Source organism: Heterodontus francisci, chromosome 20 (assembly GCF_036365525.1).
Source record: "Heterodontus francisci isolate sHetFra1 chromosome 20, sHetFra1.hap1, whole genome shotgun sequence".
NCBI lineage: Eukaryota > Metazoa > Chordata > Chondrichthyes > Heterodontiformes > Heterodontidae > Heterodontus > Heterodontus francisci.
Genome location: NC_090390.1, coordinates 60,948,836 through 60,961,774, shown reverse-complemented (window position 1 = coordinate 60,961,774; position 12,939 = coordinate 60,948,836). Strand labels below are relative to the sequence as shown.

The 12,939-nt window shown below is 40.5% G+C and overlaps 1 protein-coding gene across 2 annotated transcripts in view; it reads left to right on the top strand.

Annotated features, from left to right (window-relative positions):
- The window catches only part of LOC137380678 (G protein-coupled receptor kinase 5-like), a 281,511-nt gene extending 268,890 nt beyond the window's left edge, over nt 1–12,621 (top strand). For both annotated transcript variants that reach the window (XM_068052902.1, XM_068052900.1), the window contains 2 exons: nt 1,316–1,447; nt 8,820–12,621. In XM_068052902.1, the coding sequence (XP_067909003.1) occupies nt 1,316–1,447; nt 8,820–8,921 (234 nt within the window). In that variant the 3' untranslated portion in view covers nt 8,922–12,621. The remainder of the gene's footprint in view (nt 1–1,315; nt 1,448–8,819) is intronic.
- The last annotated feature ends 318 nt before the right edge of the window (nt 12,622–12,939 follow it).

The following is a 12,939-nucleotide window of genomic DNA, read 5'->3' as shown; positions in this document are numbered from 1 at the left end:
ATTCTATTCTCTTTAACCTCCCCTTCTATTTTTTTTTGCCATTTGATGTTTGGTGTCAGAAGTGAAGTAGTATTCATGGATTTTCACATCTGTTACTTTTATACATTTATAGTTGCTTTTTCCCTCAAATAGTATCAATATCGCTGTCCAGCAGTGTTTTAAGAAGTATAACTCCACTAGAGTTTGTTGAAAAAATTTCTCAAATAAAATTGTAGACTCCTGACTTCCTTGCCAACCACCCCCATGCCATCACCAACCAAGCCAGTCTGGAGTTACCAACAGCGTGAGATCTGTTTTCCCTGATTATTTTATTTTCTCTAGGAAATGGTACCGCTAAGCTTCCTGCACTATGTGAGGCTATTTCCTCTGCAGCACACAGGCTCAGTGTGCCCACACAAAAGCACATAGTAAACATGTTTCAATAAGGCACCAATATTAATTTGGTGTAATAGTGCACATTGGAGGGTAGAACGCTCTCCTTTCTACTCTAGGTTCGAGATTTGAATCTAATGTAAACTGGTGGTTGTAAGGCTCGTGAATGAAATGGGTTTTGGCAGTTTCAAGTCATTTTCCTAGTAGCATGTGCCCACACTACCAAATTACCTACAATTGGCACGAAATTAGATGTTATATTCAAAGAGGTCATCGTACCCACCTGATGTTGCACAGCATAGTATGATGTCAAGCCATTTTCTTCCAATTGTTCCCAAACACCATCACAGGAGGGCTTCTAATTGAGATTATCTCCAGGTTGTTTCAAACAATGAGTATTTGCATGTTTACAGCAGAAAGGGTTTTGAGTCAGTATATAATTGGCATATTGTAGACCAGAGTTCATTTTTTAGTGAGAAATGAGATACAGAAATATGGAGTTCTGCATAAAAAAATCGATACTGAAAAGTATCCGAACAGAATTCCAGAATATGTATTCATTTCCAGGGCTGGTCTAACTGCTGTGTAGAGCCCCCTTCTTTATGTCCCTTCAGCACAGACATTGGTACACATGAGTGATCTTCTGTTTTGTCTGTACACTGGAGGTACCAAGTGCCATCATGGATTTGCAGTCTTTCAGAGAGCAAGTGGTGTGTAGTAATGTGTGCCTAGTAAGCAAGCAGCAGCCAGCTTCATGACCGATTTGTTACAAAAAGGTGATAATTGGAATGCAGTGGGTGGGAGCTACAAATACACAACATTTACATGAACTGTCGACTCTATTCAAGAAATGTTTGGCAATTTTAATAAGAGGCAGTTGTAAGGTTAGTTGTCAGCATTCGTAGTGCAATCAATAACATTTCTCGGTTGTGGTCACCTGCAGATGATCGAAACGGAATGCTTTAAGGAACTAAATGTATTTGGTCCAAATGGAAGCTTATCTCAAGACCTTGACAGGAGCTACATCCCTGAACCACCCAAAAAAAGTCTGCTTCAAAGGCTTTTTCGGCGGCAGGTGAGATCCAACTCTGTGAGGATGCTAAATATTCTACTGCGTACAGCTGTCTATCTTACGCTGACTACCAGAATGCTGGTGATTTATTGTAGCCCAGAATAATTAACATTCATTAAGATCATTAACCATGACCCCACTGATCAGTCTGATCTACTAAACTTTAACTGTAGGCCAGTGGCTGATATTCGTTAAGTTACATGACAATGTCTCATCTCTGTTTACATAAAAGAGGGCTGAAACCACATATTAACACGATGTCTGTTAGTGCCATCTTGTGGTGCCTACTCTGAATTTATAAATAAACCTGCAATGTTGTATAACATTCCTACACTCCTGTGTAGGAGTGAGTATTAATGCTGCCTGCTTCTTGTTAAAAAGTTTTTCTTTTTAAGTAATGATTCTTTTGCAACAGATTAATTTCTGAAAAATAAAGTTTCTGTAATCAACTTCCAAACGTAAAGGTAGAAGTTAGGAACGAAGAGCTAAGGTTAGCAACATGCCACTGATCTTAACTTCCAGTCCAAAACTTTAAGAATTTTTAATGTAAATGTGCAAATGACAGGGCTCGGGTATATCAGCTCCTATCAATACATGATGAAAATGAAGGACCATCTGTGGGTATCAGAGTAAATATTACTGTGTAGTAATCGCAGATCAGTCTCCACGTAGTAATCTGTGATCATGCGAACGATGGTTATTTTATAGTATTGCAAGACAGATATGGATGAAGTTGCAATTCAACTCATCTTAACTCATCCATTCAGGAATAACCGTTCTGCCATCACGTGAGAATTAAATAATTCCAGGGCCTTTGCCTTCACTATCCAGATGTCCTGCCTACATGGTGATCACTGTTTATGTGAGGAGGAATTTCAATTCTAAGTTTGCCTTTGGCTGGTTTGAATTTGCGCTGCCTTACTCTATTGTCAAAAATCAAATTTGAAGTAGTCTTCTGGATTTATTTTTTCTCATACAATCATACAGCACAGAAGGAGCCCATTCGGCCCAACATACCAATGCACATATACTGCTTGATAAACCAAAGCTTCACCATTGTTTCCTGATGATTTTCCCTGTGGGCTTCAGGACCTGACATTGGGGTCAAATGGAGATCAGAATTTTGCACTGTGTGGGGAACAGTCACCCAGCTGTGATTTTACACAAATTGGCCAATTAATGGCCAGAGGGTGGGCTCACCATCCAACAAGAGGCCCTACAGCATTGAAGAAGCAGCAGATTGCCTTTTCAGGTAAGTGCGAGAGAGGGGGGCACCCCAAGATGGAGGCGTTCATCGTGAAGGGGATATCCCTCCACAGGGCAGCCTGCAGCTGAAGCCAGGCAGGCAGGGAGGGTATCAAATTCCAATCAGCCTCTGACAATAGGCCTTAATAGACCTTTAACAGGTTTAATTGACTACCCGCCACATGCGTCGTAAACTTTTGCGTCCGCCCGCTTCCATGCTCATCCCCATTGGCTAAAATTCCTACCCTAAGAATTAGACCCTACAGATGCATACCAGTGCATATTCCCCAATTGTTCATAAATAATAATGCAGTGACAACAGAAAGATTGAATCCGTGTATGGCACAGTTGTACAGGAAAATGAAATAATGGGGAAAAAATTATAAGAATTAATGTTTCACACAAGGGATAATAGAAATTTTGAGCTCCAACCCCCAAAAGCCTGTCCATGCTGGGTCAATTGAAACTTTTAAGACTGAAATCACTACATTTTTATTAGGTAAGGATATCAGGGATATGGAGTGAAGATGGGTTAAATGGGGTGGAGGTACAGATCAGCAATGACCAAATTGAATGGCGGGAATGGGCTTGAAGGGCTGAATGTCCTACTCCTTCCCTTATGTTCCTAGAATATTAGAATTTTTTGTATACATTCTACCTGAGGCACATTGTTTCAGTCTCCCTCTTAAGAAGGGAAGCCACCAAAAATACAAGCAAAGAACTGTTCTGCAGTCACACATGTTCAGAGTGTGCACATTCACAATTAAATTTTTTCCGTATTCAAATGCACACGTTGAGAATGTTCCTGTGATGACCAATCATTTTAAGTTTACTTTTCTATGCAAGTTTGCACGAGGCAACAAAATTTGTTCCAAAGCAAATACGTTGACATATTTGCCTGCAATAATCTCTGGACGATAAGCAAATGTTGTGTACAGATCAGGCTGGAATGTGTACATCTTATCTTTGTGGAGCTGGATTCCAGCTTCAAAATGATGTTGCAATCTCACAGTTGGCTCTTTGGATCTTGTTCAGAATAGAGCCTGAAAGTTTGTTCCAGTAAAACATTTCACAATTCAGAAATCAAGGATTCTACACCTGCTTGTCTTCAGTTCACATCAACATTGGTTTTTGAGTGTACTATAACATATGCATCTCTTTTGCATTGCTTCTCAATATGAATTGCCCACGGAATAAAATTTACTTTGCACATTGAGCATAAGTAATTTCTTTGCATTTTTATAGCACAGTTTGACATATGGTGCTTAGAGATATATACTGGTGCTAACAGAGTAACAAATTGGTACATTAGGCTACAACAAAATTAGCATTTATATACCATCTTTAATGTAGAAAAACGTCACAAGTCATTTCACAGAAGTCTAAAGAAAATGGACACTGGGCCAAAGAAGGAGAGATGATGTGAGTTGACCCAAAAGGTGGGTTTTAAGGAGGATCTTGAAGAAGAGGGAGGTGGATGAGGTGGAGGGATTGAGAGAGGGTTTATAGAGCATGGGGCCTAGTCTGCTGAAGGCATGGCTGCCAAAGCTGGGGAAAGGAATGGTGCAAGACCAGGAGGCTGGATCCAGAGAAATGGAGAATATGAATGGGATGACGTAACTGGAGGAGGTTACAGAGGTAGGGAGAGGCAAGTTTATGAACAGATTTAAGTACAGGGATGAGAAATTCTAAATTTAAGGCGTTGGGCATAGGGAGCCAATGTAAGTCAGTGAGAGCAGGTATGATTGATCGTAATGGGCTGCGGGAGGGATATAGGCAGTAGAGAGAATCGAACCATCTCCCCTTGACATTCAATGGCATTACCATTGCTGAATGCCCCACCATCAACATCCTGGGGGTTACCATTGACAAGAAACGTAACTGAACCAGCCATATAAATACTGTGGCTACAAGAGCAGGTCAGAGGCTAGGAAGTCTGCAGCAAGGAATTCACCTCCTGACTCCCCAAAGCCTGTCCACCATCTACAAGGCACAAATCAGGAGTGTGATGGAATACTCTCCACTTGCCTGGATCAGTGCAGCTCCAACAACACTCGACACCATCCAGGGCAAGGAAGCCTGCTTGATTGACGCCCCATCCATCACCTTAAACATTCACTCCTTCCACCACCAATGCACAGTGGCAGCAGTGTGTACCATCTACAAGATGTACTGTGGTAACTCGTCAAGCCTCCTTCAACAGCACCTTTCCAACCCGCGACCTCTACCACCTAGAAGAAGCATGGGAACGCCACCACCTGCAAGATCCCTTCTAAGTCACGCACCATTCTGACTTGGAAATATATCGCAGTTCCTTCACTGTCACCTTGTCAAAAACCTGGAACTCCATCATTAACAGCCCTATGGGTGTACCTACGCCATATGCAGCAGTTTAAGAAGGCAGCTCACCACCACCTTCTCGAGGACAATTGGGGATGGGCAACAAATGCTGGCCTTGCCAACAATGCCCACATCTTTGGAACAAATAAAAAAAGAAGTTATGGATGAATTGAAGCTTATGGAGGGAAATCCACTCATATATAAAATTTTTAAATAAAAAATCAACTAATATATCAGTTGCACTATATACCTTTATTTTCAACATTACAATTCACAGCATCAATGAAATAATGTATGAAAAATGATTTCTTTATCAGGTTTCATTATTATGGCACATTCTGACGTAGATTAACGCAACATTTGCCTTTTGAATGACAATTTCACATTGGAAACTCTTTTTGTTGCTGCCACTTGTGTTCAGTTCTGATGTGCTGCAAGGACACCATGTGAAGGAATATCATTATAATGAATATTGAAAAACAAATTCTGCAACAGTAAAAGATTTCAAGAGATAAAAAAACACAAAGGATGCTGTGTAGAACATGGGTTCTCATCTGTGATTTTCCTATGTGTTGACCTCCCAATTTTGGCACTGACCTTGGCCAGGATTTTACTAGCCCCGGAGTGGCGCGCTGGGAGGTGGGTGGGCCTGTAAAATGCCGGGGAGCCGAGTCGGGACGGCTCCCTGACAAAGTCTCGCCGCTGGGCAAGTTTCCCCAGGCTGCGTGCCAGAAAGGCCGCCCACCAAACTGCAGCAGGCAGACACTTCAAATAATATAATGGCCCAATTAAGGGCCATTTTCTGTGCCTCTGGCATTTTTCCAGCAACAGAGCAGCGACCCACCTGCAGGGCGGGGGGAAGGGGTGCATCAAAGCTGGAGACTCCATGCCCTGACCAGAGAGCTGCGACCAGCAACTGCAGATCCCCAAAGATGCATCCGAAGGCGTCTCCTCTCAATTCTGCGGGGCCTACTCCACCAACCTCGGACCCCCTGGCCACCTAATTTTGCAAATTCAACGTACCTTCTCGACGATGCCTCTACGTTGAGGCATCCTCTTGTTCTACAACCTGCTTCAGCAGCGCCTGCCTCTCCAGGTGGCACAGTGAGGCCCCAGAGCTTCCAGCCCTCTGAACCTGCAGCATCAGCAACCCACCCGCCATCTTTAATTGGACGGTAGGCCTGGCAGCGGCCAATTAAGGGCCTGCCCTTCGGGAAGATTGCCAATGCTGTCCCACGGCCCATCTGTGCCGGCTCGGGATCCACATATGGTCCCAACTTTAGGGCTTCCCGGCACCCCTCCCCCCGCACCCCCCCCCCAACCTTCTGATATAATCCTGGCCTTTGAGGGAGGTATTGGACAGAGGTCTGGCACTTCCACACAGTAAAGGAAGGGAAAATGAGAGTATTGCGTACTTCATGGAGATTGGCACTCTGTAATCAATGTCCTGGCAAGAGAACTGATTGTCTGGCCCACAAGGAGTTCCACTTTTTACTGAGTCTGAATAGCAGAATGAGGGCAGAACAACTGAGAAGTAAAAAATGGGATAAGAGATTTAGTTTTAATTAAACTTTTACCGATGATGAAAATTTATGGAAAATCATGTCATCATATCATATCACACAAACGTATGGGAGAAGATAGGTTTCTATTTAGAAATGGAATTTTGAGGGGATTTTATCTGGGCGACGGTAAGTCTTGGCTACCGACCGAAGTTCCAGCGAGAGCCCTGCGTCACCTCCCCTGGGGAAGGCCCGCCACAATACATGCCAATTAGGCACTTACGTGGACAGCAGCAAGCCTTCCCCGGATTAAGGACCCCAGCGACGGAGGGTCCCGCCTGCTGAGAGCTGCCAGCCAATCAGATGCAGGCAGCTATTTCACTGTGCAGTGGAAGCGGTGGCTGCTGCCGGTAATGGACCCACCAGAGGCAAGGGATCCAGGCCACAGGTGAGTCAGGGCGGGAGGGGATTCGCAGGGTAGGGGTTGTGTGGGAGGGGATGTGTAGGGTGTCGGCAGCAAGGACAGGGGGTGGCTGTCAGCAGGCCCCGCTCTTCCCGATGCCATGTCGATCAGGCACTAAGTGTCTTTTAACAAGGGACCCTTCCCCTGGAGCCGGCAAGCAACCTGCACGGGTTTGCTTGTCGTGCTCCCCATGTAACGACCGGCCTGCCTGCCACTGGGCCTATACTTAAGGGCCTCAATTGGCGGCGGTGTGGGAAGGCCATCCACAGGCCTGCCTGCCATGGATTTAATTGGAGTGGAGGCAGGAAGGTGGTGGGGTCCCCTCCCACTACCATCCCACTGGATTAAATAGTCTCCCTGCCTCCAGTCTCACCACGGGGGAGAGCATAGAATTCCTGCCTTGATGTCTGGTTTGCATTTTAGAAACTCTTCAGATGGCCTTGTCAAAATCTTGCCTGTTTGGTTAAACATGGAACAGGTGGCAACCCCACTGCTCACCCTCCCAGCCATGGAATAGTGAAAGATCAAAGAAAATCTGGAGAGAAGAAAACAGAATTTTTAAAATGGCAGCAACTTAAGACATACTCAACAATGACATAAAAAGATACATGTCTCGCAGCATTTTGAGATACAGGTTATTATCTGGCATCACGTCAAAAAATAGTTTATCTAAAATCTGTTTTGACCTTTTTAATCATGTTTTCATACCAAAATTTGAATTGAATGAAAATTCTTCTGTTTTATTTCAGTATAAATGTTCATTATTTAAATGAAATCTAGTGCTGTCTCTCACTCAAACTTGCTCAATCGCGATTTTAGATGGGCCATAAGATGGAGAAGTGAGGAGAAACTGATGTCTGGCCTGCTGATTGTAAAAAGTAATCCTTGAGCAGATGATGGTCCTTTCCATCTGAAGCGCGATGTATGACGCAGCCTAGTAACCATGTGGCAGTTACTTTATTTTTAGTTTGGTTAAATATCCAAGGGTAATAGGGTAATTGTAAGTACTTTGGTGGTATGTCTGTATTGAGAGAATAACCAAAACCAAATATCCCTTCTTGAAAGGGGAGATGGTGGCGTAGTGGTAATGTCACTGGATTAGCTATCCAGAGGACCAGGCTAATGCCCTGGACACTGGTTCAAATCTCACCACGGTAGCTGGTGGAATTTACTTCAATTAATTAAAAATCTGGAATTGAAAGCTAGCTTCAGTAATGGTGCTATGAAACTATCATCAATTGTTGTAAAAACACAATCTGGATCTGGTTCACTAATGTCCTTCAGGGAAGGAAATCTGCCATCCTTACCTGGTCTGGCCTACATGTGACTCCAGACCCACAGCAATGTGGTTGACTCTTAACAGCCCTCTGAAATGGCCTAGCAAGCCACTCAGTTGTCAAGGGCAATTGGGCATGGGCAACAAATGCTGGTCTTGACACCCATATCCCATGAAAGAATTTTAAAAAAAAGTAAATTTGGCTTTAGCTGAACAGCAAAATGATTTTTGAAATTAGAGGAATCTGTTGTCCCAGCTTCAAGAGATCCACAAAAGTATATGCATGCAGTGAGTGATAAGGTGAAAAGAAAAATCAATTTAAAGCAAGGGCAGTGAAATAGGTAAACGACAATCCAAGATGGAAATTTACTTTGTCATAATAAGAAAGGTTAAGTTTTCCATTTTAGGTTCCCAAACTTTGCCATGCTTCTCCAGGACAGTAACTTACTTAAATTATTCAATTGCTTTATTAAAACAAAACTCCATTTTTTGCCTGCTTTTAGTGCATTTACATGGAAGCAAGGTCATGTACTGTGATTTCTTTTGCAGAATCATCATAGTCATTCCAACAGCACTACAAATGTGAAGGCCCATTCCAATCATCATGTGAATTGCCATCAAGCTAATTCAAATTCTGGAGGAAACAGCTAGTCTCAGCTCATCGTTCGTGACCTGATTCTTTGTATTCTTCAGCTTTTCCCATTTTCTGGAACTATTTAGCGGGAAAGCACCAGTTCCTGGTAGGGTAACCATTCCACATGACAGAGCCGCTCCCTTTTTGGTCTAGCTGCCTCACTTCCTCTCAGGTCTGTCTTGGAGGTTGGGATCATGACATTTGAAACAAGATGGTATCTCCTTAGAATATTGCAATAGCAAATCAATGAAAATGGCTACTTGCACGTATTTAAATATAGCATTATACTGGAACTGTATTTTGTCTTTATTAAAAGAAAAGGAGGTTTTGTAAATTTCTCTATAACTGTCTCGGTTTACATTTTGTACATTTGTATTTAAAGTAAGTCAGATTCAGGATGTATATTTTCTGCCCAGCAGCTGTGAAGCCATGTGCTGTTTCCACAATGAACATCTTATGTATTTTAATGAATTGTGATTTAAGACTTCCTCAGCATTTAACAGTGAAAGAGAACTTTTTAAATCTGCAATAGAACATTTTTTCATATTCTTTTGGCATATCTACGTCATTTTATATTTTTGTAGTTTGTCATACCCAGAAATTTTATTAAATATCACTTTCATTTGTATTGCTTTTTTATTTTATTTCTATTTAATAAGTGCATCTGTCCTATGATTTCTCTGCAAGTAACATGTTGATCAGAGTGAATGTATTTTACATTTTTAAGGAGCTTTTCTTAGTGCATATACTTATTCTTTATCAACATCAATATGGTTTTCAATGTGAAAATGCAAATTTGAAGGAGAAAAAAATCATATAATTTACTTTTGACATGATTAAATCTAAATCTGGTTGAACCCTTACACCACTTAAACATGTCATTCACCTTGGGCTAGTCGGAATCGTATGGTACTAGTTAAGTGCTGTGATCTGTATGAAACTAGTCTCATAGGATTAAAGTAGGAAAGTGTGGCAGTTTGTGCATGGGACATTAGCATAATGAGTCATGTTGTAGAAGCATGTAGGTAATTGATCAAGATTCCCAATTTGGTTTGGGTTCCCGATCTTGGACTTGCTGTTGGGGAGGCATGATGGTGGAGTGGAGGAAAGGTTTGCCCCTTTTTAGGAGGGAAGGTAAAAGGGGCATCATTCTCAGTATATCAGCTGCTGACTGGCAGTGGCCGAGGCATGGGGTAACATCACCCTCTTGGATGATGATGTAAAGGCTGATGAGAATTAGAAAGAAAAAATAATTTGCAAAGGGTTTGTAGACATTCATGCCACACCCGCCTCCCCTCCCCCTCCCCCACCCAGTCCCCCCTCCCACCATCATCAGTGTGTTATGGATAGAAAAACATATGGACCAAAGTGAGCTGAAATTTAGCAAAGTATTCTCATAATATCCAATCATTCTGTAAGTTCCTCAGGACTTTACAGCCTTGCCAATGCCCCATGCCTGTTTAGCTTTGCATAATATACATATTGTGTCATCAATCCCACTTTGTAGCCTACCTGGGAGTTTTGCAGCTAAACTGCTTCGATGCATATCCTCTGACAAGATTGAGGAGTATTTGTCCTGTAATGGAAAGGGCTGCACAGCAGGGGGAGGACATATTGAGAAATCATGCTACATTTTATAGGAAAATATGTATATACTGAATTACAAAGTTGTGTCAAATCTGAAGCTATTAATTATGAAGTTTATTTCACTCCTAATATTCTGGGCACTTTTATTTTCTCTGGCCTTTAAATATAATTCAAGTAATTTTACAATGATTTAATGGTTATCATATTCCAAAGAGTGCAACGTATTAGCAAGAAATTTTTCTTGTCATTTGTAAAGGTGTTGTATAGTGTACAGTCAGATGTGGTGTAAGGGTTAAATCTACCAATGTGAACATCTTTTAATGTCAATAAACATTTACCTTCCTGACAAAAATCATTATTACTGTACAGTCAATTCCTGTTAATTGAATAACCATTAAGTGACAAAATTGTATTCAGTTATCAGCAGCTCATAGTAAATCTTAGTAAGAATCTTCTCTTGGCCAAATCCCATGCATAATGTCATTGCAATGGGTGATTTTCTGAAATCTGAACTGTTTTATAATCTTTTTAATTTGCTGTAATTTATAGAATTAACAAATAATGTTTCACTATAAGTAACTGAGTTGTAAAATTAAGTAATTGAAGTGTTCAAATTCACTTAACAGGAATTTTCAACTTTCATTAATAAAAATGAAAATAGTAGATAGAAATTCTTTTTCTAGTTTTTATTGACTCCACAGGTTTAGTTCGCAGATATTTGCTTAATTGGAGTTGAGTACTTCCTAATTAACATCAACCGAAGTAGTTGAGTTCTATTATGTTTTGAACATTCTGTAATTAACAATTCCCGGTACAATATCCATTTTTAAGAAGGGGAATATTAATTGTTCTATAAATAGAGGATAGGTTTAGCCTTAGAGTTTTCAACAAAGTCCACTGTTTGCATCCAAAGACTCCTGGAGATGGTGGTCTCCAGGTTTACCTGATAAAAGCTTGATGATTTTGACAGTGTTACATGACAAGGGTAGACAGTCTTTTTAGTTTGTTAGTTGGAAAATTACTGAACATCTATGTGAAGGTGAGTAAGATTTGAAGTTATCAATAGTAGTAGATGGATAGGAAACAATTGTACCCAAGGTACAAAAATAAATAAGGAAGGACTAGTTTTTTTTCTGTGTAGGAGTTGGAAAAGCCTATTTACTTTTGGACTTAATTGCGGGATGAGCCAGAAACACATACAGTTTACCATTTTGTCCAAATAAATTATTTTGCCGCTATAAACAATTTAGAAATGATGTCACTTGGTCAGTGAAAATGTGATGTGTTAAGTAGCTCGGCACACTATCTACCATGCCAACAGTACAGAGGTCCAGTTTGTTTAATTGGATAAGGCTCAATTTGTCCATCATTACTAAACTAATCATATACATGAGTGACACAGTGCATCTCATATATCCTATATAATTTTTCTTAAATACTCTCCCTTTTCTGCATTTTATATGTCACATTTTTGATGTATTTAATTTACATTTGCATCTATGCGCCTTGGGTGCGAAAACAAATTATGTTAAAAATTAAATGGATAAATCCAAATGGCGATTAGATGCTGCATGATACCTGCCACTTACTAATATTAATTTTCTGAGGTCTTAAGTCCAACACAAGCAGGAAACATCCAATTTAACAAATAAATACAAAATACCAAGTTAACCTTGAGGGAAAACGGTACATGAAGTTTTGTTTTGAAATTGTGAATGATAAATTGCGGTGAACTTTTTAACCATACTGTCATCTGTTATTACAGTCAGAAGGTCTGTTTTAGACAAGCGCATTTCCTGTTTGTAATAATTCTTAAATGAATAATGAAGTTGTCACTTTTTGTATCGCTGTGAGTTTATATGTTTTCCAATAGAATGATTACTGCCATTTGTTCTGTATTAATAATATCAGTCAATTACGGTATCCAAAGGTTTACAGCTTTTTTTCAGGGAATTACACTTTCATTCTTTTCCCTCTGGTTTAGGATGGTTCTGAGGACCATGGCTTCTGTCTTCTCTGACTGCTCTTCATTCTTAGTAACTTATGTCCAAAAAAAAACCACAGTGCTGCTGTAACTAGATTATAAACCTTTGTTTTTGGTAAAATAAAAACAGGAACATTTGAATTGAAAGAAGAAAGTACTGTATCTTTGATCTGTAAATTTAAAATGATTATATGTCTAAATACAGTTGTTAACATTATTGCCGGATATCCAGAACTCCTAATTTTGGGTGTCTTTTCATATTGGTTCTTACTGTGAAACACTGACAACATTCTCAAGTTTGTTTTAGGAGAAAAAGGGTACAACATTCTTTTGCTTTGATAGCCTAAGGTGGAGAATATAACATTTACTAACCACGCAGCCATTTAACTAGCAATGTTGCTTTGGTCTGGTTAAATAAATACATCCTTAAACAGGTGATGCAATTAGGTCAATGAATCGTGTGT